The sequence below is a fragment of the Notolepis coatsorum genome (genome assembly GCF_963971535.1).
Source record: "Notolepis coatsorum genome assembly, chromosome: 1".
Taxonomy (NCBI): Eukaryota; Metazoa; Chordata; class Actinopteri; order Aulopiformes; family Paralepididae; genus Notolepis; species Notolepis coatsorum.
In genome coordinates, this window is record NC_140165.1 from 9498122 (window position 1) to 9525152 (window position 27031).

Consider the following 27031-nt stretch of genomic DNA (forward strand, 5'->3'; position numbering starts at 1 on the left):
TGCCCCTAAATAAAAAATGTAGGGGCACAGAATATTTTTTAGGGACACTTTTTTAAAATAACAATTTTACCATTATAGTGCAAATAAATTAACGTTCCTCCTGTCTCATTACTGTGGTCCTTTTATTTAACATTTAAGTGCTTTTGTTTTCAGGTTTGTAGCTTTTATAATGAGCCAACTGAAGTATTACCACAGCTGCAAACATTTCTTCTTTCATTGATAACAGTGTATTAACAGTGTTCATTAGGGATGGGTTAGGATCGATTCGATACTGCTTAACGGTTCGGTACTTTATCGATACTCTTATTGGTTATTTTTTTATTATTTTGAAATAATCTATTTTTTTTTATTAAGAACGTAATCGACATTGCTTTATTATTCCTTTATATAACTATATTACTGCACATGGCTACTTTTTGATAAATTAATACAAGCAGTCAGATAAATAAACTATTTTTGGGACTTTCTATTTTATTTAGAAAGTTCTTAAATCAGAATGTCCCACCCAATACCCAGCTGTTAAAAACGGTTCAATACTCCATTTTATTAGTAGAGATACTTTTAGAACAATAGCCTGATGACCGGAGCAGTGTGTGTGTGTGAGAGAGCGCGCACACTTTGCGTAGTGGGCGTGTCAACAGTGTCAGCTGAACTCGCACCAAACAAGGCATATGGAAATAGTCAGACATCCCAGAATTATTTCATAATACAACGTTTCTGAATGGATATTTGGATTAAACCAAGTTGTATGCAGTGATGACCGGTCTTTCCCCACGGAACACAAGTTACTTAACGTTACACGGGTCACGCTATGCATGCTTAGCTTGCTAACGATAGCAGTGTAACTTAATGTTACACATAGGCCTGTCACGATAACACATTTTGCTGGGCGATTAATTGTCCCAGAAAATATTGCGATAAGCGATATTATTGCGGTTTTGAGAGATTTTTTTTTTGAGAAATGTATTTCCCAAAAGTTTTCAATTAACCTTTTTATTTTGTTTACTAATATAATAATAGCATAATAATGCAAGGAAACCGTTTCAAAGTGCAATAAACCTTTATTTAACATTGGAAGATATTTTAAATATCCTAAATAAAAAAATGCTCAGTTTGATTGTTTATTATAAAACAAACTGAAACTGGAAACAAGCCCTCTGTCTGGCTTTTTGTATCATCCTTTTAACATGTACATTTATTATTAATGTACCTTGCGGTACCATGTACAAAATGTTAATAAAGTATGAGGACAAAACTGTGGAAACGTAATAAATAAAAAGGCAGTGAAACAATAATCAAATAAACACCAAAATATATACTATCTCTATTGGAATGGAGACTTCAGCACAGGATAAACTAGGGATGGGCAAAAATAATCCAGATCGATTGATCACATGATGTACTCGAGTACTCTTGGAGGAAAACGCTGTACAAAATAAACATCTTTTCCGGTGTTTTAGACTTTTATTTTGAAACCCACCCACCTGTCCGGAGCGGAAGTATTGTTGTTATTATCCTAGCAGAACGTATTGAGCGGACAACTTGTCTCGTCCGGTTCTGTGTTTTTGAGCTAATGATAAAACAAATGTTGAGATTGTTGGTGAACAACTAACTTTAGGTTAGTTTTAACGTTAGCTACTAACGTTAGATGCAGCTACTACAGGCAATCAACGATGAGGATGAAGCGCCAAAGCCGTATATAATAGAATAGTAGCCCTGTGGTGCGTAGGCACGACTCGAAACTACCTGTTATAATAAATTAATTCATGTTTAACTTGTCCCCGTGTCCAGTCCTTTGACTAGCCCCACCCGTTCATTGTAAACAATGATGCATGTAATTGTATTAACGTTATTCTGTGTTGTAGCTAGCTATGCTATACGTTGTATTTCGTTTGTTAGCTATTTAGCTAATGTTGATAGCATCAACGCTAGATCTTTAATCTTTATTTAGCAGTCCAGTTTCTCCGGGCAGTAGCGAGTAACTACTTGGGTCTAAAAATAGCTACACTACAAAGAACACTACTTGGTTAAAAGGAGCAACACTATTGAGAAATGTAGTTAAGCTATGTGGCGTTGCTAGTGCCCCACGGAGCTCCCGTGCTGTACTCTGTAGTAAGGCCAGCGGCCCCCCACACGGAGAGTGACTGACAAGGGGTACTGGTTCCGCCTCATTAAAACAAACGCGCAAATAGCAATTAATCGCGCCCGTCAAAATCATTGCATTCATTTTAATTATTGCGCCGATTAATCGATTTATTGCTTATTGCGGCAGGCCTAGTTACACACGTTGCGCTATGCATGCTTAGCTTGCTAACGTTAAGATAGGAGATAGCAGTGTAACTTAATGTTACACAGGTTGCGCTATGCATGCTTTTTTCGAACGTTTCGTTCTCTCCGCTATGATGAGCTCTGCTCTGCTTCAGCACGGACAGCACCTCTCAAGTACCCGTATGTGCATGTGTGAGTGTCGGTCGCGCGAGTGTATAAGTAACAGCCCCGCTCCTCGGGCAGACGGAGAGAGACTGAGGGAGGAGAGATATAGAAAACGGCCAACAAGATTAGTTCGCAACGTTTAAATTCCTCGAAAAATAGGAGTGAAATATGAATGAAAGGGTTGAAATCAGTACTAGCAAGGGTGCCCCCAAATATTTTTTTCTACTAGCACAGGCTATTTTTAGGGGCAATATGCTACGCCCTCGTAGCACTGTACAGCCCTGACTATTATATACTGCAGGTATACTATACTGTAATATGTACTGTAATGTGTACTATATGTGTGTACTGTAATGTGTACTATATGTATGTACTATGTATGTATGTAAATGAAAAAACAAAAAACAAACTAAACGTAAGTCTTCAGGGGTAGGGCCCGACAAGCCTAGTGCTTCTCCCTAGCCCTTTTTGGACAATGCTGCAATAAAAATGAAAAAATATTTCATCAACTAAAATATTTAGTCAACTAAAATATACAGTACGTCACACCCCGCACCTCTCCCTGCCGTCTGCAAGTGGCTAATCTTGAGTTTCCAACCCCCCAGTAAGCTAACCATGGATAAATCCAAAAAAAGGAAAGTCTGAGGAAATAGAGGGGTTAATTAAGCGTGGACAGATTAATTTGCGTTCATGTCTAATGATGCAGGCTTACCTGTATGCCTGATATGTGGTGAGAAATTTGCGAACAACAAAAAATGTACTTTTTATTTGATAGATTTTCCACAAATAAGGGAAGGACTCAAATAGAGCTGCATAGTTCAGAGTTTTATTTCAAAGTAGGTCTACACATGGTAGTCTTTTTTCAAAGTAGACTACTTTTTATTTTATAAATGTTCCACAAATAAGGGAAAGACTCAAATATACCTGCATAGTTCTGTGTTTTATTTCAAAGTAGGTCTACAGATGCCAGTGTTTTTTCTCCTCTTCTGTGTTTTATTTCAAAGTAGGTCTACACATGGTAGTCTTTTTTCAAAGTGGACTACTTTTTATCCTCTTTTTTATCCTCTTCATAAGAGTTTGAGATTTTCCTTTGTTATAACAGGTAAAAACAGCAATAAAAAGTCAAATATTCTCTTTTCGTTGCTTTATAATTCCATTAATGCAACAAACTGTGTGCTATAAGTATAAAGTATAATAAATCGCAAATTACTTTGGGTATGCAATTGTCAGGTGTTTTATGCTAAATGTGGTGTATGCTTGGGGATAACTATATATAAAATGTTATACACTGTTATCTTCATTTTAAGGGTAAATTGGTTTTGCGGCTCCAGAGGAATTTTATTTTGTGGGGGGGGGGGGGGGGGGGGAATGGCTCTTTTGATAGTAAAGGTTGCGGACCCCTGCACTAGTCAAACCTAAGAAAGATCTGGTGATATGAGATTTTGTTCCTCTACTAGTCAAACCTAAGAAAGATCTGGTGATAATGATATGAGATTTTGTTCTTATAGCCCAACCCTAACTGAATGTCAACTGAAGCATAATACCACCTCAGGGAGCATATGGTGTTGGCTAGGACCGGCTATGTTGTCATCTTTCTTGTCTGCAGCCGGCGAAACAGCTCCGACCTGTTCGTTGGGGTCGTCACTGAGGTCATTCTTTCCCTGGGACATCTTCAGTGGACACAGCTCTGTAAAGTCCATACAGACAAAATCATAATTTAAAGCAGATGAAAATGTTCAGTTAGGTTAGGCTGTATGGTTATAGCAATTGTACACTAGAAATGTAATTTCATAAAGTCTGTAAACAAAGTTTTCAAGGTTTCTCTGCTCTCTTTTCCACATGCTTGTTTTGATTCTGTAGGTGGTGGACATTTTCATCTTTACTTTCCTGATACGTTTCTACATTCTAGTCATTTCAGTTTGAATAAGAATCTTCATCTTTGCTTTGCTGGCAGTGTATTTGTCTAATTGTACGTCATTTTAGTATCCGCCTGATCTAACATGACCCTGAAGTGTAAGCAGAGTCAGTCAGACAACATCCTCTTTTGGCATTAGCTTGCCAAAATCAAAAAAGTCAACCAACGAACTAGATTCTTGTACCGGATCTCCTCTCTGGTAAACAAGAATACCCTGAAGACTCTGGCAGGAGCACTCATCCAAGGGTACTACGACTATGCTTGCACCTCATGGTACCAAAGCACCTTAAAGGCGCTAAAAACAAAATTACAAACATCACAAAACAAACTGGTCAGACTACTGCTTGACCTTACTCCTAGAACCCACCTCACCCCTGCCCATTTTGACAACCTAGGATGGCTTAGAGTAGACGACAGAGTACAGCAACTTGCAATGGGCCTGGTCTACAAGATACACTACACGACTAAGGTACCCATGTACATGCCAAAATACTTCCCAAAGGTCAGTGAATACCACGGCCACAACACCAGAGGGAGCTCCACAAATCATGTTAAACCCAGATTGGGCTCAAACAAGGGACTAAACACGTTTCGCAATTATGCCACATCAATGTGGAACGCCCTACCCACAGCTGTAAAGGAATGTGAATCACTACCCACTTTCAAAACCACTCTCAGAGCACCTACGGGAGACTGCAATTCGAAACTGGCCCCTGTAAATGTCCTAACCCAACCCCCTCCAATGTACAGTTTCCCCCCCCCTCAAATTTGTCAAACTAGCCAGCCGGCTTCCCTCTACTCCTGGGTTTTCGGTTTGGATCATCTTTTTTCCATCACATGTTTTTCCCCAACTGGATTAACTCTCTACATGTACCTGGATTGTTCGTGAGTTCTGATCACTCCACCGCAGTGTGCTGTTGTCCGAGGCTGGATTCGTTGTGTGTGGCTGGTCGTTAGCCGGTTAGCTGCTCCGGTCGATATGCTAACATACTCCTCTCACCAACTTCGGAGCTTTTTCAACGCAGCTGCGCCAATCTGGCTGGATACCATCAGATCACTCGGACTCCTTCAACGCCCCCGCTATATACATCGAGCATCCCGCTACAAACTCATCTGCACAGATTCCACTATTCCAGTGGTAGTATCTGCTCTGCGCTTCCGTGTTGTTCATCAACGTCATCACAACACACCTCACGTGCGCACCAGCTGTCTGAAGCCCCTGGCCTGCTCAGACAGTAGCACCCCTCCCACTCTGCCTGTCTCCTCCACAGCCACGTTCATGCTGCTCAATACTCGCTCCCTCAATAACAAGGCACTACTCATCCATGATATCATCACTGAAAGAAAACTGGATTTTTTATGTTTGACTGAAACATGGCAAAATAAACAGGATTTCATCACACTAAACCAAGCTACACCCCCTGGTTACATCTACCTCCAGAAACCGCGCTCCACGGGCCGTGGCGGCGGGCTGGCTGTCATTCATCGTACAGACTTCCAGGTCAAGGAGATCCCCACTCCTGATCTCACATCATTCGAATGCATTACATTCTCTCTCTCCGGATCTCCTGAACCTCAACCTCAATTCGCCCTGATTTACCGCCCCCCCCAAAGCCTCCACCACCTTCCTGTCAGAGCTAACCGAGCTCCTGTCCTCCTTCTGCTCCAGGTCCCTCACCACCTATCTGCTCGGAGATTTCAACATTCATGTTGAGTCCACCAACTGCAACTTTGCCGCTGATTTCCTGTCGCTTCTGGACTGCCTCAGCATCACGCAGCATGTCCAGGGCCCCACCCACTCCAAAGGTCACACTCTGGATCTGGTCTGCTCCACCGGTAACCCCCCCTCCCACCTGCAGTGTCTAGACCTTGCGGTATCTGACCACCATGCCATTCTTTTCACTGTCCCTATCCCCCCGCCCAGGCAGCGCCCAACGCGCACCCTCACATTCAGGGACACCAAGTCAGTGTGTGCATCAGCCCTATCTGACCTCATCACTACCCACATGGCCCCGGTTCCCTCCGATACCTCCCCGGACACCTTAGCAGCCCGTTACAATGCCGCCCTCTCCCTCAGCCTGGACTCTCTGGCGCCCCTCAGAAGCCGGAATGTGTCCTTTCCTCGCCCTGCCCCATGGTTTACCTCTGACCTCCGCTCTATGAAAAGAGTGGGTCGACGACTGGAGCGACTCTCCAGGCGATCTGGCCTCACCGTCCACCGTCTGGCCTTCGTCGACCACGTGAGGTCCTACAGAGAGGCTCTCTCCAAGACCAGGGCCCTCATGCATCAACGTGTTCTACGCACAGATCTGTGCGTAACCCGTGCGTACGATCATTTCTAAGCAAAGAGTGGGATTCATCAATTTCGATTTGAACTTGACTTCGTGCGTACATCTACGCACATTTCAGACCTGGCGTACCTAGCTCCCAGTGGTAGAATATATTATTACAACAAGGAAATGAGCTTCTGTGCATAATAACACTGGATGTTCTGTATGAACCGTAGTTCATTATAGTTCATTGTAAGATAGCAACAGTAGTGTAATTATGGTCAAAACCCTATAAATAGCATTTGGAATAATAGATCTCTCTCTCAGAATGAATGCAGCATGTCATATATGTTACGATGAATTGAAAATGGGGGACCCTGATATAAACAAGACGAAAGTCTTTCTCTGGTCTGCATCCCCTTAACAATTGTATGTATTGAGCTGTACTGTACTGTACCCATTCTGCAATCTGTTAATAAAGTTTTCATTCATTCATTCATTCATGGTTTATATAGCGTTATCGGAATATACGGGGTGTAGGCTACTGACTGACTGCGCTCCGCGTAGCTTGATTGATTGATTGATTGAAAAGTTTATTAACAGATTGCAGAATGGGTACAGTACAGTACAGCTCAGTACATACAATTGTTAATTGGGGATGCAGACCAACTTTCGTCTTGTTTACATCAGGGTCCCCCATTTTCAATTCATCATAAATCATAAAGCTCAACTCGTTATTATTTTGCGCACAGACCGCCGAAACACGGGAACGTTTTGATTATATTTAAAAGGCTTTACGTTAAACGAAACAAGTGGAATTTCGAAGCTGTAAGCAGAATAAGTCATATGAATATAGTGTTCTTCCCCCTTTTTACTGTACAAGAAAGAATAGAAAACGCATTGCAATGACACCATGCAGATAGTGGACAGACTATATGATGGGATTCAAGTTCATGTATTGAAAGGCAGGATACATCATACATGCAGTGAGATTCATTGTTCTATGCTCTCGTATTATATTGTTTATATAGGCTACCCAATACTGACATCAAAATAGATTGTAGTATGCCTCTAGAAATCATATGCAGCAGGTAGAAAATTGACGGGAGATCCATCGCGATTTGGAATAGAATTGAGGAGAACTTTAATCCGTGGGTATTAATCAAACAACACGGGAAAAGGCAGTCATATTCCAGCGCGGTCTTTATTAGCCGACAACAAAATAGATGCCTCTAAAAATCATATAGCCAATCGAACACAACTAATAAAGGCATTCATACAGCACGGTTATAATGACACACAACCAGCGCCAAACAGTGGTCAACGAACGGTCTTTATTAGTATTTTGAGCTGTCCAGGCAGAATTGCAGCAATGGTTTTAGGGAGCCGTTGATATCTGACATCACCGTTTACAAGTCCGCCTTTTATTTATCCCATAAATCATAATACGCGATAGTGTCTTCTTGGTTCGACAGCAGTGAATTCTCCGTGGAGTTTCTCGGAGTCCCGCTCGGGTCGGTCCATTATTTCACATCCCATGGGGTTTTCATGACCATATATGGATAATCATGCACGAGCATTGACGGTAGAACAAAGTGGTATTCATCAACACGGAGGACCATAGAGCCTGCGTACGCACGTGTGATGAATGCCGACTTCCCTGTGCGTACGCTAGTTCTACATTCCGTGCTTACGTGTGGAAGTAGGTCAAGTTCAAAGTCCACGTTGATGCATGAGGGCCCAGGACCGCGTACTACTCCACCCTCATCACCTCACAGCAAAATAACCCCAGATCACTTTTTTCAACCATAAATCGTCTCCTCCGCCCTCTCACTGCCTCCCACACTGATGCTCCTGACCTCTGCTCTAAGTTCCTGGACTTTTTCCAGGCTAAAGTGACTTCCATCCACCAACAACTCATGGTGCCCGCCCCCTCCCCTCCTCACTTACCCCTGACGCCGGACTACATGCTCCCAGCTGCATCCCTCCATCCCCAGTGCTCTCTCTCCTCCTTCTCCCCAGTGGATGTTCCGCTGGTCATGAAGCTGGTTACCAGAGCCAAAGCTTCCACCTGCTCCCTCGACCCCATGCCTACGGTACTGGTCAAGGCCTGCCTTCCTACCCTCTGCCCCATCATAACGGACATCATCAACTCCTCTCTGTCATCTGGAATAGTTCCCTCCTGTTTCAAAACCGCCTCCATCACTCCCATCCTAAAAAAGCCTGGTTTGGACCCTGAGGTGCTGGACAACTACCGGCCGATCTCCAACCTTCCTTTCCTAAGCAAAACCTTGGAAAGGGCAGTCGCCGCCCAGCTTCATCAACATCTGTCCAACCATGAGCTCTACGAACCCCTTCAGTCAGCCTACCGAGCACATCACAGCACAGAGACCGCCCTCATCAAGATCACTAATGACCTCCTCCTTGCTGCAGACTCCGGACACATCAGCCTCCTCATCCTTCTCGACCTCTCCGCGGCGTTCGACACAATATCCCACTCAGTCCTCCTCAAATGCCTCTCCGACAACCTAGGCATCACCGGTACAGCTCTGTCATGGTTTCATTCATATCTCACTAATAGATCTCAGTTTGTCAGCGTCAGCGGCTCATCCTCCCCCCCGGCCCCAGTCAACCACGGTGTCCCCCAGGGCTCTGTGCTGGGTCCCCTACTATTCACCATCTACATGCTCCCCCTCGGTCAGATTATACGTCACCACGGACTCAACTTCCACTGTTATGCTGATGATACTCAGCTCTACATCAGCACCTCACCATCCTCCCAGCTCCCCCCACAGTCTGTAGTCAACTGCCTCCACGCTATAAAAACCTGGATGGCAACCAAATTACTCAAACTCAACAGCAAAAAGACAGAGCTCATGGTTGTGGCCCCCAAGGCACTGCTCGGGAAGGTTGGAGATCTCCTCCTCCACGTTGACGGCTCTTCCATCTCCCCGTCTCTCGAAGTCCGTAACCTGGGCGTCACCCTTGACTCCACACTTTCATTTCACTCCCACATCAAATCTGTCACCAAGTCTGCCTTCTACCACCTCAGGAACATCTCCCGTCTCCGACCCTCACTCTCAGACTCTGTGGCGGAGACCCTGATCCACTCATTTGTCACCTCCCGGTTGGACTATTGTAATGGAGTCCTGTTCGGGGTACCCAGCAAAGCCCTGGACAGGCTCCAGTATGTCCAGAACTCAGCTGCCAGGGTTCTCACTCACACCAAGCCCTGGCAGCACATCACCCCCACCCTCATCCATCTCCACTGGCTTCCAGTCAGGTTCCGCATCACCTTCAAACTCCTGCTCCTCACCTACAAATCCCTCCATGCCCTCGCCCCCCGGTACCTGTCTGATCTCCTCCACCAGTACACTCCATCCCGGAACCTACGATCCTCTGATCTAGGTCTCCTCTCCATCCCTCGCACCAGGTTACGGACTTTTGGGGACAGAGCCTTCAGCGTGGCGTCCCCTACCCTCTGGAACTCTCTCCCCCCCGAAATCCGCAACGCCCCAACCCTGGACACCTTCAAATCCGCTCTAAAAACACACCTCTTCACCAAGGCTTTCCCCATCAGTTAGTTTTAGATTAAATTAGGTCCATTATCCCCTACTTTCCCTCATCCCCTCTTCCCCCTCCCCCCCTACTTTCCTTGCCCTATTTTTTGTCCTGATTGTAAAGCGACCTTGGGTTCTATGAAAGGCGCTATATAAATTTGATTTATTATTATTATTATTATTAAATGTATACTCTCTTTTTTAGACTCTTTTTGTATCACAAACAGTACTGTATTTGTAGATATGGTATGTCATAAATGTCTAGATGTAGCAGTTACTGACTGTCTATCTGTATGTCATATATGTTATGATGAATTGAAAATGGGGGACCCTGATGTAAACTAGACGAAAGTCTCTCTGGTCTGCATCCCCTTAACAATTGTGTGTATTGAGCTGTACTATATTGTACCCATTCTGCAATCTGTTAATAAAATTGTCAATCAATCAATTGCTGCTCCCCTGGCTATAAAACATTGATGTTAGGCGCTAGCCATCTAATATTACAACTAATGTTAGCTAAATACCTAATTATACCGTACCAAGCATTAGCCCAACGTGCGCTGCATTACACTGAAGGGTAGTGTAAGATGTCTGGTAGTGTGAGACAGGACTGGCCATAATATAGAGGAGGGTGTACCGGTAGTCGTGTTATTCCACAAGTATAAATACGTGAGTCCTCTGCATTTGTTGTGAGTATATTTATTTCGTTAGCTCCGTAGCTCCAACACACAGGTCTCTTATTCTTCGCTCCTCGTCTACTACTCGGCCCCGCGTACCTGTTCCGTGAGCCCAGTACTCTGTGTCGTATTAACACAACACATGATCATAACACCACACCGGTTAGCTATGATGACCGACGGTCTACATAAAATTGTCAATTTACACACACACTGCAATAATGTTAGACAACCCATCGTGGCACACAGTCTTATAAGAAATGGGCTCTGGTCTGGAACGTTACCCAAGTAGGTCTAACATTAGTCTAGAAACCAGCTGGTTGACTGCGACCGACTTATCCATAGTTTACAGAACCATACCGGGCATCTTATTGTTGTTCTTATTCACTGTTAAAAGTCGCTAATCACGCAACGCTGGTCTAGCTGTTGGATAGATCATTGAATGGTAGACAACTGTGAAATAACGTCACCTCAAAGCATATCCCTGTTGATAAGTGGTGTAAGAATAATGTCCAAAAGACCTTCTGGTGATTTAACAAACCTGCTTTGTGTTTCTTCATCTCACGTTCAGACTTCAGACATCAGAACATTCAAGGTGGTGACCAAACTCTACTCTAGTTCATACTGCTCCTTAGTCCATTCAAATACTTCACATATCTTCAGCAGCTGCAGTTAGTCCGTTCTTTACACAATCTCTACATTCTAATATGTTCAGTATTAGATGTTAGCATTATAGCACATTAGCAGCTACAGCGAGGTGAAGCTACACAAAGAGTGCGGGCCGTGACGTGTTTCCGCTGGGGCGGGACTTCCTCAAGACGGTCGGACCAACTCTAATTTTGCCAACAGATGGTGCTCGAAGTGCAGTAAGTGTAAAACGAAGTGCAGTAAATGGGAGGTTTTCACAAAACACTGACTAACAAAAGTGATTTTTGGAGGATATGCTTTATTCTCTCTAAACAAACACACAGACTCTCACAACAAACGTCCTAGATCAGATTAGATTCAGATTTATTGTCATCAGAGATGGCAACCTCCACCCTCCTTTCAGCCCTGGCAACCTCCTTCGACAAGCTCTGTCCCCTCGTTGAGAAACCTGCCCGCCGTTCCCCACCCAGTCCATGGCTGACAGATCCAGTGAGAGAACAAAGACAGGTCCTGAGAGCAGCTGAAAGGAAGTATAGAAAGTCACGCCTCACTGCTGACATCGACACATATCACAACCTCTTGTTAACATTCTCCAAAACCATCACTAATGCCAAAGCTTCTTTCTTCCACCATAGGATCGAGGCCTCTGCCAAGAATCTTCGCAAACTGCATGCTACCATGTCCTCCCTCCTCACTCCCCCCCCACCCCCCCCTCCCTCATCTTTCTCTGCCGAAGACTTTGCGATCTTCTTTGAGGAAAAAGTGGAGAACATCCGCAGCTCCTTCTCCCAACCCCCACCCATTCCAAATGCTGAATCGAGAACCTCATCCTTCACTCTGTCATCTTTCTCTCCCATTACAGAAGCAGAGACCCTGACACTGGTAACGTCAAACCGTCCGACTACTTGCCAGCTGGACCAGCTACCCTCCCCACTCCTCCAGACCATAGCACCAGACATACTCCCATTCCTAACTGCAACCATCAACTCCTCACTCAACTCGGGGGTGGTCCCCACCTCCCTAAAACAAGCCAGAGTCACGCCGCTCATAAAAAAACCAACCCTGAACCCTACTGTCATAGGCAACTACCGTCCTGTCTCTCTTCTCTCCTTCCTTTCTAAAACACTTGAACGTGCTGTATCCAACCAACTTACTACTTATCTCTTACAGAATGACCTCCTAGACCCTAATCAGTCAGGCTTCAGGACTGGTCACTCCACAGAGACAGCCCTCATTGCGGTCACAGAGGCACTTCACTTAGCAAAAGCGAAAGGCCTCTCCTCTGTCCTGATTCTCCTAGATCTATCTGCAGCCTTCGACACAGTCAACCACCAGATCCTCCTTGCGGCCCTCGCAGGAATGGGAGTGGCTGGCTCTGCGCTGACATGGCTGTCATCATACCTCAATGACCGCTCCTACCAAGTGTCATGGAGAGGGACCCTGTCGGCCACCCGCCCCCTGCGGACGGGTGTCCCCCAGGGCTCGGTTTTAGGACCCCTTCTCTTCTCCCTCTACACTAAATCACTGGGTAACATTATCACGTCTCATGGCTTCTCCTACCATTGTTATGCCGACGATACTCAACTCTTCCTCTCCTTCCCTCCCTCAGATATCCACGTCTCTGTGCGGATCTCGGCCTGTCTGTCCGACATCTCAGCCTGGATGACGTCCAACCACCTCAAACTGAACCTAAGCAAAACAGAATTGCTCCACCTGCCGGCCAAATCCTCCCCCCTAACCGACCTTTCAATCACAGTCGAGAATGCAGCTGTGACTGCGTCCCCGACCGCCAAGAACCTTGGTGTTGTCCTCGACGACCAGTTGAACTTCTCTGCTCACACCGCAGCGACGACCAGAACCTGCCGATTCCTCCTGAGCAACGTCAGAAGGATACGCCCCTTCCTGACAAAAGAAGCCACCCAACTCCTCGTCCAATCAACAGTCATCTCCCGCCTCGACTACTGCAATGCACTGCTCGCTGGCCTCCCGGCCACTGCCACTAAGCCTCTTCAACTCATTCAGAACGCAGCGGCCCGCCTGATCTCAAACCTACCGAAGTCGGCCCATGTCACCCCACTTCTTAGGGACCTGCACTGGCTCCCCATTGCTGCACGAATCCGCTTCAAGGCCCTCGACCTAGCATACCGTGCGGCAAAGGGAACCGCTCCCGCCTACCTCCGGTCAATGGTCTCTAACTACACACCCTCAAGACCCCTACGCTCTGCATCTTCTGGCCGCCTCAGACCTACTCCTATCCAAGCTCCGGGAGGGTCATCAAAGAGAAGTCGCCTATTCTCAGTCCTTGCCCCACAATGGTGGAATGAACTACCCACCCCAGTTAGGACAGCCGAATCACGTCCAATCTTTCGCCGTCGACTAAAGACGCACTTCTTCAACCATTATCTGAATTAAAAAAAATAAAATTAAAAAAAAAAAAAATCTAACCCTAACTAACCGTACTGTCATGCACTTGTCCTAATAAACTAACCTACACTGTAGCACTCAACACTTTGATGAACATTGTTGCTCAGCTGATAGAGTTGTGCCCTTCCTGATGGCTTGTCGTACAGAACTTGTAAGTCGCTTTGGATAAAAGCGTCAGCTAAATGACTAAATGTAAATGTAAATGTAAATGGATCTCCTCTCTGGTAAACAAGAATACCCTGAAGACTCTAGCAGGAGCACTCATTCAAGGGTACTACGACTATGCTTACCTGGTAGGGGACTCCACTTACTACAGCTTGTATAAACCCGGTAGGGGACTCCACTTACTACAGCTTGTATAAACCTGATAGGAGACTCCACTTACTACAGCTTGTATAAACCCGGTAGGGGACTCCACTTACTACAGCTTGTATAAACCCGGTAGGAGACTCCACTTACTACAGCTTGTATAAACCTGGTAGGAGACTCCACTTACTACAGCTTGTATAAACCCGGTAGGGGACTCCACTTACTAGGGATGCCCCGATCGATCGGCCACCGATCGTTATCGGCCGATATTCAGTATAAATATGCGATCGGTGAATTCCGATAATGAGTCATATTCGCCGATCGCGGAAACTGATCAAGTGGAGATCTCACTCGCTGTCTGTCTCAGACGCACAGGACCTGCAAACTGCCGCTGCTCCCTAGCCCCACCCGCACCCGTGTAGAGTTTGTAAACACAGAGGAGGCGGCTCCTCTGCTGAGTCTATAGTGCATTCGACCTGAGCTAACGTTAGCTACCTAGCTATCGTTACTGTTTAAACAAAATTACTAGGGATGCACGATATTGATTTTTTGACACCGATACCGATAATTTTATGCTCCTCAAGCCGATAACCGATATCGATAACCGATATTTATTGTATTATAATTTTTTTTTTAATGTATATATATATATTATTTTCTTAATCAAATTTTTTTTTTTTTTTTTATTTATAAGCTCCGACGTCATCGGTACTGCTATCGGTACTCGAGAAATTATGGAGTTTTTTTTTTTAGGAATTTAAACGTTGCAAACTAATCTTGTTGGCCGTTTTCTATCTCTCCTCCCTGGGTCTCTCTCTGCCTGCGCGAGCCGGCTGTGCTCTTACACACACACTCACACACTCACTCACACACTCACAGCTCTGCTCTCGACAGCACCCGTGTGTGTGTGTGTGTGTGTGTGTGTGTGTGTGTGTGTGTGTGTGTGTGTGTGTGTGTGTGTGTGTGTGTGTGTGTGTGTGTGTGTGTGTATAAGAGCACAGCCGGCTCGCGCAGGCAGAGAGAGACCCAGGGAGGAGAGATAGAAAACGGCCAACAAGATTAGTTTGCGACGTTTAAATTCCTCAAAAAAAAGTCTGGGTCTATTTTACTAAAGTCGATGCTGACAACGCTCGTTGCCACAAGTGCAACAAGACATTTGCCAGTAATGTATAAGCGCTGGTACTTGTCAATGTGGCTGGCGGGGAGCAGCTAACGTTATAGCTCCGAGTAGAATAATGGCCGACAATCCGGAGGTAAATAAACGAACGAGAGCTTCTGATTGGTGGTAAGAAGAAGAGGTGGGTGCAAGCGGAGGGGCGTAATTGGCAGATCGACTGTCTGTCTCCGAATGTAACGTGACTACGTCACAGACAAGAAGGGGAGCGCTGGATTTGTGAAAAACTCCCTGTTCCTAAACCACACGCTATCAGTTTTACCACAGTACTGGCAAAACGGGAGGAGGCTATAATAAAAACAAGCGCCCTTCATCCAAATCCACCCACACCGGATTTCTTTTAACCAAAAAATGTATTATATGTTATCGGAGCTATCAATAACGTTATCGAGTTTATCGGGATGACGTCATAATTGCTGATATCGGCCCGATAATTATCGTGCATCCCTAAAAATTACCCAGTCAACTATTCACTTTTAGTAGGCATTGTCTAACGGTATTTAGCCGGCTAGCTACTGATAGCTCCGGATATCAAAAAATGCCCCAGGAAGTCTAGTAGTCCATGTTGATATCTCCGTTAGCTTGCGTTAGCTGACGTTAGTTCACAGTTCAAAATGAAATGTCCGATTGAACTAAATAGTTGTCTTAACGTCATCTAGCCGGCTAGCAGTAGCTACAGATAGCTCCTGATATCAATGTCTTATAACATTGTTTCAATGCGTATTCGAGCTGAGGGCTTGCTGAATGTGACAGTAGTAACGTTATACCAATAGGGTCCAGCTGCAGCGCCGGAGAATCCTTTTTGGAGCTGGAGGCTACTAGAGTACACAGACAGTGGCGCTGTTTGCAGATAGCGAGCATTTTGACTTGTTGCGTGGTGGCGATGTCTCGCAGATAATACAAGTACAAGTCTAATTATATAATATATATATTTTATAAAAAAAGAAAATTATATAAAATAATTTTTAATTTCTTTTTAATCAAAAACGATCGGTATCGGATCGGTATCGGCCGATATGGCTCACGGCGATCGGTGATCGGTATCTGTGGCAAAAAACGTGATCGGGGCATCCCTACCACTTACTACAGCTTGTATAAACCTGGTAGGAGACTCCACTTACTACAGCTTGTATAAACCTGGTAGGAGACTCCACTTACTACAGCTTGTATAAACCTGGTAGGAGACTCCACTTACTACAGCTTGTATAAACCTGGTAGGGGACTCCACTTACTACAGCTTGTATAAACCTGGTAGGGGACTCCACTTACTACAGCTTGTATAAACCCGGTAGGGGACTCCACTTACTAGAGCTTGTATAAACCCTGTAGGGGACTCCACTTACTACAGCTTGTATAAACCCTGTAGGGGACTCAACTTACTACAGCTTGTATAAACCCGGTAGGAGACTCCACTTAGGGATGGGTACCTTTCACATTTGAACCGATACGGTACCGGTACCGGTACCTGTGAATCGATACCGGTACCCAACGGTACCTTTTTCTGTACTTTAGTCAATTTTTTTTTAATTTACCTACCTCAGTCGCAAAAAAAAAAATCCAAACTTCAAATAACTACAATTTCGACCGTTTTCGGCTTGCCATTGCTCCAACTGCTTTGTTGTTGAATCAAGTCAAATCCTAAGTAAGCATATATTGTGCGTGTGAACATTGACATGAAAAAGAAAAGAAAAAAATTCTCTGTATCTCACTTGAATCGATACTCGGTAGTACCGACGTGTTTCGGTTCGGTACCTCAAAAGAACCGAATTCGGTACCCATCCCTAACTCCACTTACTACAGCTTGTATAAACCCGGTAGGGGACTCCACTTACTACAGCTTGTATAAACCTGGTAGGAGACTCCACTTACTACAGCTTGTATAAACCTGGTAGGAGACTCCACTTACTACAGCTTGTATAAACCCGGTAGGGGACTCCACTTACTACAGCTTGCTCTCCCTTTCCTTGGCTGAACATAACTTTAAAAAGGAACGTACCAACATTTTATGAAATTAGCTTATCGTCTTCTCTGGAGAGAGAGAGACAAGTACTGCTAACCGATTTCTTAGCAAAACAGTAATTCCCTCTTTCACATCTACTGACGCCTCTCTCCACTGCTTTCTTAGCCGTCTCCTCTCCAATAATTTCTCCATTTATTTCTGCCGTCTGGACCTAACTGACTGCCATCTCTCCACCCTCTTTCTCTCAATGATTCAAAATCTTTCAGCACCATATTCATAAATAATGTCTCCCATCTTCTCCAATTTATTTACCACTGCTCCTTTAAGTCCATCTAACACCATTTTCAGATCCCTGTTAACGGTCTCCCATTCTTTCCTTTAATTTGCCCTAGATCATTTAACTCTAGCCTTTTGCCCACAGCTCTTCTCTCTGACCAGCATGCTGGCCTCAGTACCATCTACATCTCCTCCTATAATGGGGTGTTAACACATGCCAGCCACCGATGGGGTCTATTCCCTCAGCCGTCTTTCCAAGCAGTCACATGAAAAGTAAGTATCAAGCCCTGTGATGTTCTCAAATCAATGAGTAATCGTGTTTAATAATCATGATTTCAATATCAATAAGAATTATTGTGATTATGAATTGTCATAATCGAGCAGCCCTAGACTGTACTGTGGAATTTGTTGTCAGTTTTACAAGTGTTGCTACTAAGGCTGTCAAAGTTAAATAACACACAATTCTTTTAACGCCACTCTTTTTTTTAACGCAAGATTAACGTTCAAAAATATATACTGCATTGCTTTGGACTGATATTTTGAAGAGAAGGGGTACTATCAAAATAATCAACATACCTGTGTTGTATAGACAAGGACCCTACAGTAGAGGTCTGCAAGCCCGAAGGGGCCCGACACCATGGACAGATTAGGGCCGGGCCGATTTATTTATGCATAGATGGGGTTCGGGTAGGGCTCAGGCTCCTTTTATTTCTCTCGCTTCATTTTACACATGCGAGTCGTGCGCGCACACACAATCAGGCCCTCGTGTCGTGTTTCCATCAAAGCAACAAGCTAGACCGCTGAGAGCGTGCATGTCGGAGATGGAGAAGCTGCCTTTGCTAGCTAGACTTGCGTGCTGTGTTGAGTATACCCGCAAGCAGCAGCTCGAGCAAGCGATATTTCAGCAGCGCAGGGAGAACGCTGGAGAGGAGAGCAGCGCTGAAGCCATCTTTTCATTGTGCATTTTTAGTCGTAATGTAGCATTTGTGTGTGTAACATAGGTAGCATGTGTGTGTGCATGTGTGTGTGTGATGCAGGGATTAAAGCACAAAAGAAATCTCCTGACTGAACTTTTTTTCAGGCCAAGTCATATTCTTATTTTAACCTCCACTGTATATATATTTTTTAATAGCGTTAGCATTTTAAGGGAACTCGATTATTTTGAACATCTTTTCTAATGCCAGTTTGCTTTTATGTAATATCAATGCTGTTTTAAATTCATTAAATAAAACTGAAACTTTTTGCAAGGGTTGACTCTGACTTTGTCATACAAATAAACAAATCTACATACTGTAACTTTTCAGTGCACGTTTTTATTTACATTGTGACAACTGAACAAGCTTATGACTTGAACAAGAAACTAAACAAGGGAAAAGGTGCTTTAATAATACATAATGCAATTTTACAAACAAAAAAGTTCAGCTTACATACAGAAAACTCATAATTCTGGGTTTTATGCACACATAACATAAAATATAGATTTCAAATGTATGTGTCTTGTACTTAATCCACAAGGCTTCTGCATCCAGAGGTTCCTCTAGTCTTTGGACTATTGACCACTGTGTTGTAGAGCCTACTGTCCTGACTGACTATAGACCACTGTGTTGTAGCCTACTGTCCTGACTGTGACTAGTATAGACCACTGTGTTGTAGAGCCTACTGTCCTGACTGTGACTATAGACCCTACTGTTGTGGTTGTCACGCCAGGCATGGAGGCTGTGTGCTGGAGATCGCAAATGCGAGTATTGTGGCTAGCTTCTGATTGATGGCGAGCTAGCAGCCTTTTCCTATTACTGCCATACTGTAATTTCCGGTGGGATACGTTGCAAAAACACACCTTGCTTTTAGTTTTTCCCCCGTTTCGTAGAGCCAAGCCCATCTCGATTTATTTCTCAAGCTTTTATCTACCTCTGACACATCGGAGGCTGCCTTCGTTTAGCACGCAACCATGCTTATAGCATTACTAGCTAAATGGAAATCAAGTTTCCACGCTCATATGGACTCCGATGAGTATCAGAGGTAGATCAACGAGTGAGAAATAAGTTTTGTTTGGTTTTTGTCCGCTAAAGTAGGCCTAATGCAGGATTTGTGCACATGTGTTTTCTGACATAGCCTAATGATGTCAATGCGTTTCTGGATCTACCTGCCTGTCTATGTATGCTGAAGGTCGGTCAGACCAAGTTTTATTTTTTAGCGTTTATCGCTTTTCCTGGTCAGACATGACCGACAGATTAAGTGAGGATGAAACGGGAGAGAGAGCAGGGGAAGACATTCGGCAAAAAACGACAGGTCCGGGAATCAAACTCGGGTCGGCCGTTCCGCGACGCAGCGCGGTACAAAGAATAAAAGTGATTAAATCTATTACTTTTGTCCTGTAACATTTATATGTTTAAGGAGAATGTAGCGTATATCAGCCTATGATTTGATTCCCGCGGGGTGCGTCATATAAAAAACATCTCCTGACTGAACTTTTTTTCCCCAGGCAAAGTCATATTCTTATTTTAACCTCCACTGTATATTTTTATTTAATAGCATTAGCTAAAAGGAAAAGACAACCCGTTTCAGGGTCTGACAGCACTACAATTACATTTTCATATAACAGGCTGACGGACTCACCGGTAGAGCCGTCGCGCCGCCGCTAACCCTTCAATAAGCTTTGTGATCCGGGCATAAATGTGTCCTAAATCCATTTTGTTAGATAAAACACTGTCTGAATGTATCTTGCGATTATTATACATTTCCGACGACAAACTATTAGCGCAATCCTGTCTCTTGAGTCGCTGCGTCCTGCCATTATTGCTCGCCAATGACTCTGCTTGGCGCGGCAATGGTAGAAAATAAATTCCCTTTTTCATCATATTCGATGCCTCTGATTGGCTCAATTTAGTTTCAATCTGTATGCATCTACAAATCATATTATACCAAGTAGCCAATTGACGGAAAATCAGTCACGACTCCAAATCAAATTGACAGAAATCCGTCTGAAGATGGAGCACTTTAATGCCTGTGTGATGTCTGTCATCACATGGTAATATTGGCATCGGGCCTAAGTCGGGCTAGAGCCGAATAATTGCTTAACTTTTGGGGCTAGGGTAGGGTCGGGCCTGAATTCTACAGGCTTGGGCCGGGGCTGGGGCAGACATGTCAGGCCCCTGCAGACGTCTACCCTACAGCCTTAATCAATAGGTGACAGAATAAAAATTATCATATTCATTTTTAAGAATTCGCATAGGTAAATTCTTAACCTCACATCTAGAGACTTAAAAAGATGTCTAAGAAAAAGAAAGATGACAAGAAAAAGAAAAGTAACATACTGGTCTCCTGGTCTGTGGGCTCCTCCTTCAGCCCAGTGGACATATCCGTGGGTGGGTCTAGCGTGTCCTGAACCTCCTCTATTTTAATCATCAGTAGGTCACTGGGTGGATCTGGAACAGAGGGAGACAGAAAAGGTATTTACAGTGGCATGAAAAAGTATTTGCCCACTCTCTTATTTCTTCTGTAATTACAGATTTATTTTTATTTTTAATCTTTATACAAAATCTAAAACAGGATGTAATTGAGTCCTGAGCCTCTTCTTTCATGATTAATAGAAAATTGGAGGTAGATCTGGGGCAGAGGGAGATAGCAACTAAGGAAATACTCCAGTATTTACAGTATTATGACAAATTATTATATTTATATACTGAACTTTATTTAAAATCAAACATACTTCCTTTAAACAAGACCACTGACCCCTTTAGCTACGGCTTAATAATACATCACAGTTGGGATCCCTTCTATCTGGTTGCTATTCAATCCGGCAGGGGAACCAGGACAAAGGTGTTCCATTTATAAAAGAGATACCAGAATAAAGTGCTCCAAAGAGTTAGGCTGAATGTGAACAAGAGTTTGATCAAATTAAAGAATGAGAGGAGAGAAAGCAATGGCGACAAAGACTGAGACATACAAACATGCTGGAGCAGAGGAAATAGAAGACTAAATCCAGATAAGAGAAAGAAACAACATACTGATATCCTGGTGGTCTGTGGGCTCCTCCTTCATCTCAAAGGAAGTATCCTTGGGTGGCTCTAGTGTGTCCTGATCTTCATTTTTAACAATCAGTAGGTCTCTGGGTGGATCTGGGACAGAGGGAAACACAACTCAACATACTAGTCTTGTAGTGGGCGCTTGTCACTCCCCAAATGTATTGACAAGCGTCACGATGCACCCACTTAGATATTTCTTAACTGAGTAACAAAGTTGTGGATGGTTGATAAAGGTTGAATGTCAGAGCTGCGACTGATGTAGTTTGCAGGGTTTATTGTCCAAAAGAATAGTAATGAATGAATGATTAACAGAACAGTTGTCAATTGTTTGTTTAGGTAAGCAGTTCCAACAGTGTTAACAGGTTTGAAAGCGTTACTCCAGCAGGTGCATAAATTACACTGATTAGCAAGGACCTTTATAATGGAGGTGCTATAATGGAGGTGGTGTGCTCCCTAGTGTTCAAACATAAATACAACCTCTAGTCTAAACCATATAAATTCTAATTTAAACAATACAAATCCACCAAGTCGGTTTCTGCTTCTACTAGTCTTTATTTACTTCTGGGTCTGGAGAGTAAACTAAAGTATCTTCAGTAGGAAGTCTTGTTCTGACTTACAGAGGTCCTGCTGGTCTGATTCCTCCTTCATTCTAGTAGGTGTGCTCTTGGACGTCTTCTACTGGAACTGGAGTTTTGCTACAAGGATAAATGCAGATGGTCACAGAGAGCCCATACTGTAGATCCAAGTCTGGAACTGACTGGTCAGCCAGGACATATATAGAGGCGTCTCTCCACCAATCACAACACTGTATGGAGGGGAAAAGAATGAGAACTGTAGGCCAATTAGTTGACATGCTTTTATTCAAAGCCGATTACATAAATGCAGGACTTAATTTATGCCAGGACCTGCCAGATTGAGACCGGCACCTATTTGATCAGATCTGGCACCTCCTCTGTCATAATCTTCTGTCAATACATTTAGTGGGGGGCGTGGCCAGGTAGCATAGGGTTTTGATTGAATTGATTGAAAACTTTATTAATCCACAAGGAAGCATACTAGGACCGTTACTGTTCCTAATTTATGCAAATGACATGTCGTCAGCTTGTGACTGCAACTTGTTCCTGTTCGCGGACGAATCAGCCCTGCTGGTCTCTGACAAGAACAAGTTACAGGTTGAAAAAACCCTCAGCTCGGAACTCTGCAGAATCTGGCTCGCTGATAACAAACTATCATTACACCTGGGGAAAACAGAGTCCATTCTCTTTGGTTCAAAATTTCAAATAAACTCAGCAAGACTGACGGCTTCTCAGTTACAGTGGGTGAAAATATTGTCACAAGGAAAGATGAAATTACATACCTGGGTTCCATCCTAGAGGCAAATCTTTCCTGTGACAAAATTGCATCCAATGTAATAAAAAAAGTCAACCAAAGAACTAGATTCTTGTACCGGATCTCCTCTCTGGTAAACAAGAATACCCTGAAGACTCAGTGCCAGGAGCACTCATTCAAGGGTACTACGACTATGCTTGCACTTCATGGTACCAAAGCACCTCAAAGGTGCTAAAAACAAAATGACAAACATCCCAAAACAAACTGGTCAGACTACTGCTTGACCTTACTCCTAGAACTAGGGCTGACCTTTGAATTTTTTTTGGCAATCGAAGCTTCGGGCCGAGCTTCGATTTTAATTCGAAGCTTCGAATTAAAAAAAATTAATTCATTTTTTTTCTTTATATATATATATATATTTTTTTTTATCTTATGTTGTGGGACTTGTACATCACTTGGTAAACTTTGTTGTTTTTAAATGTGCTCTATAAATAAAGTGGATTGGATTAATGAATTAAGTAGCCCCTTTCGTGACTGTGACGCAGCCAACACAGTGTGATTTAATTCAAGGTGGATCGCTGTTGTCGTTTGAACAACTTCAGATTTCATGGGAACTACCAATCCCCCAAATCAAGAATGTTTAAGATGAATGAAGTAAGATTGATTATTTGAAATATGGCCTGTGTAGACTAAACTATGCACAGAATTATGTCAGTCTACAAGGTCCGGATTCTACATGGTCCGGCAATGTAGACCTTGTAGACTCCACTACAGACCAATTATCAGTGAATGTTCATGCATTTTTAAGAAGGGCTACTTCCACAAAAAAACTAAGAACTCACCAAAATAGCACCTTATCTAAATGTTCTATTTCATATATGGAGATTCATATTTATTTATGTATTGCATGCATTTCTACATTTTATTTCCTATTTTGTTTATTCATCCCAGTATCTTTCTTTCTTATGTGTGGAATTCTACAAGACATTTACATTCACATTTACATTTAGTCATTTAGCTGACGCTTTTTTATCCAAAGCGACTTACAAGTTCTGTACGACAGAGTTGTATCCTTCCTGATGACCTATCAGCTGAGTAACAATATTCATCAAAGTGTTGCGTGTTACAGTGTAGGTTAGTTTATTAGGACAAGTTAGTTAGTAGGTTAGTTAGGGTTAGATTTTTTTTTTTTTTTTTTTAAATTTTATTTCAGATAATGGTTGAAGAAGTGAGTCTTTAGTCGACGGCGAAAGATTGGATGGGATTCGGCTGTCCTAACTGGGGTGGGTAGTTCATTCCACCATTGTGGGGCAAGGACTGAGAATAGGCGTGTAGGTGGTGTATATGTGTTTGAGGATGATATCCTTCAAACAGGCAATAGTTTCAAGTTTCTTTAATAGTTGTCATACAGAAGTACAGAATACTTTTATACAAAATGTTTCTTACTGTTACGCTCCAGTGATGATATAATTTGGGCAGTGCTGAGCTGGGTTACTTTCCTCCAGTGTATTTGTCCCCCGGCCCCACCCAATGGCCCCATGCACACACACACACACACACCGAAGTAAAAATAAAATAAAAAAATTGAAAAGAAAATGAAAAAAATTAATTCATTTTTTTTAACTTCGATTTTTTTTTAATGTTCGAAGCTTGTGCCATCGAACGAAGCTTCGAAGTATTTAAGACAGCCCTACCTAGAACCCACCTCACCCCTGCCCACTTTGACAACCTAGGATGCCTTAGAGTAGACGACAGAGTACAGCAACTTGCAATGGGCCTGGTTTACAAGATACACTACACCACTAAGGTACCCATGATGTACATGTCAAAATACTTCCCAAAGGTCAGTGAATACCACGACCACAACACCAGAGGGAGCGCCACAAATCATGTCAAACCCAGATTCGGCTCAAACAAGGGACTAAACACGTTTCGCAATTATGCCACATCAATGTGGAATGCCCTACCCACAGCTGTAAAGGAATGCGAATCACTACCCACTTTCAAATCGACTCTCAAAGAGCACCTACGGGAGACTGCAATTCGAAACTAGCCCCTGTAAATGTCCAAACCCAACCCCCTCCAATGTACAGTTCCCCCCACCCCACCTAACCACCTCCAATGTACAGTTTCTTCCCCCTCAAATGTATACTCTCTTTTTTAGACAATTTTTGTATCACAAACAGTACTGTATTTGTAGATCTGGTATGTCATAAATGTCTAGATGTAGCAGTTACTGACTGTCTATCTGTATGTCATATATATTATGATGAATTGAAAATGTAAACAAGACGAAAGTCTTTCTCTGGTCTGCATCGCCTTAACAATTGTGTGTATTGAGCCGTACTGTATTATACCCATTCTGCAATCTGTTAAATAAAATTGTAACATAATGTAGAATGCATACTTTTACATTTGATACTTAAGTACATTCAATATCAAATACTATTTGATCTGGGTATTCCTACTTGTACTTAAGTAAAGGAACTGTGTACTTCCACCACTTATATACGTAATAATCAAAATAATGTCCATGTGACATTTACAAATACAAAGAATCTTGTGGAAGTGGAACTATTATTATGAATTCCTTAAATATCCATAACCTGGTTAATCCCAGGCTGTAAATTAGGGTGAGCACTGACCTAGAAACTAGGGTTTGATGTTAAGTGAGAAAGGGAGGTGGTTGGGGTTGTTCCAGATGTTTACCTGAATAAGGCCCATGATCTAAACCCACACTACACTCTGATACACTCATCATCACAGATCACTTTCTAAACTGAAACGGACATTTTCAATGAACCTCCTAAATTTGTCAGATATCTTATATGATGACCGACGGTCTTTGTTGTTGTCACTTTACACACAAACTGCAATAATGTTAGACTTACCATCGTGGCCCACAGTGTTATAATAACTGGGCTCTGGTCTGGAACGTTACCCAAGTAGCTCTAACATTTGTCTAGAAAGCAGCTGCTTGACTGCGAGCGACTCATCATAGTTTACAGAACCATACCGGGCATCTTATTGTTGTTCTTATTCACTGTTCAAAGTCCACAATGACGCAACGCTGCTCTAGCTGTTGGATAGATCATTGAATGGTAGACAACTGTGAAATAACGTCACCTCAAAGCATATCCCTGTTGATAAGTGGTGTAAGAATAATGTCCAAAAGGCCTTCTGGTGATTTAACAAACCTGCTTTGTGTTTCTTCATCTCACGTTCAGACATCAGAACATTCAAGGTGGTGACCAAACTCTACTCTAGTTCATACTGCTCCTTAGTCCATTCAAATACTTCACATATCTTCAGCAGCTGCAGTTAGTCCGTTCTTTACACGATATCTACATTCTAATATGTTCAGTATTAGAGGTTAGCATTATAGCACATTAGCAGCTACAGCGAGGTGAAGCTACACAAAGAGCGCGGACCGTGACGTGTTTCCGCTGGGGCGGGACTTCCTCAAGACGGTCGAGAAGCATGCAGCTGCAGAGCCGCAGGCGTGTTGCTTATTAACAGCGGAAGAGTGCAAAAATGCTTCCGCATTCGTCACCGCACGCCACTACGGTTTGATTGATTGATTGATTGATTGAAAAGTTTATTAACAGATTGCAGAATGGGTACAGTACAGTACAGCTCAATACATACAATTAAGGGGATGCAGACCAGAGAAAGACTTTCGTCTTGTTTACATCAGGGTCCCCCATTTTCAATTCATCATAACATATATGACATACATGACATACAGATAGACAGTACTGCTACATCTATACATTTATGACATATCAGATTTGCAAATACAGTACTGTTTGTGATACAAAAGTGTCCAGAAAAGGAGTGTATTGTAGTGCCGAGAGATGGGAGTCGGAGACGGTAGCTCGAGTTAGAGCGAACAGCATTTATTCAGTACACAAATACAACATGCTACGGCTACGTTGCGTGCAGAAGACTCACTCGTGGTGGCAGGTAGTGCCACCTCATATAATGTCCGGGCGGAACTCTTGTTCCTAACAATAGTTCCGTGGGTGAAT

The 27031-nt window shown here is 43.3% G+C and overlaps 1 protein-coding gene across 1 annotated transcript in view; it reads right to left on the bottom strand.

Annotated features, from left to right (window-relative positions):
- LOC311244843 (uncharacterized protein) overlaps positions 1–26331 on the bottom strand; it is a gene marked incomplete at its 3' end in the record, with an annotated part of 51123 nt that extends 24792 nt beyond the window's left edge. The window contains exons 1-5 of the mRNA XM_084334526.1: positions 26198–26331; positions 22289–22366; positions 21654–21764; positions 20961–21071; positions 3981–4120 (exon numbers count right to left, since the gene is read on the bottom strand). Of these exons, the coding sequence (XP_084190652.1) occupies positions 3981–4120; positions 20961–21071; positions 21654–21764; positions 22289–22319 (393 nt within the window). The 5' untranslated portion in view covers positions 22320–22366; positions 26198–26331. The remainder of the gene's footprint in view (positions 1–3980; positions 4121–20960; positions 21072–21653; positions 21765–22288; positions 22367–26197) is intronic.
- Positions 26332–27031: the final 700 nt, after the last annotated feature.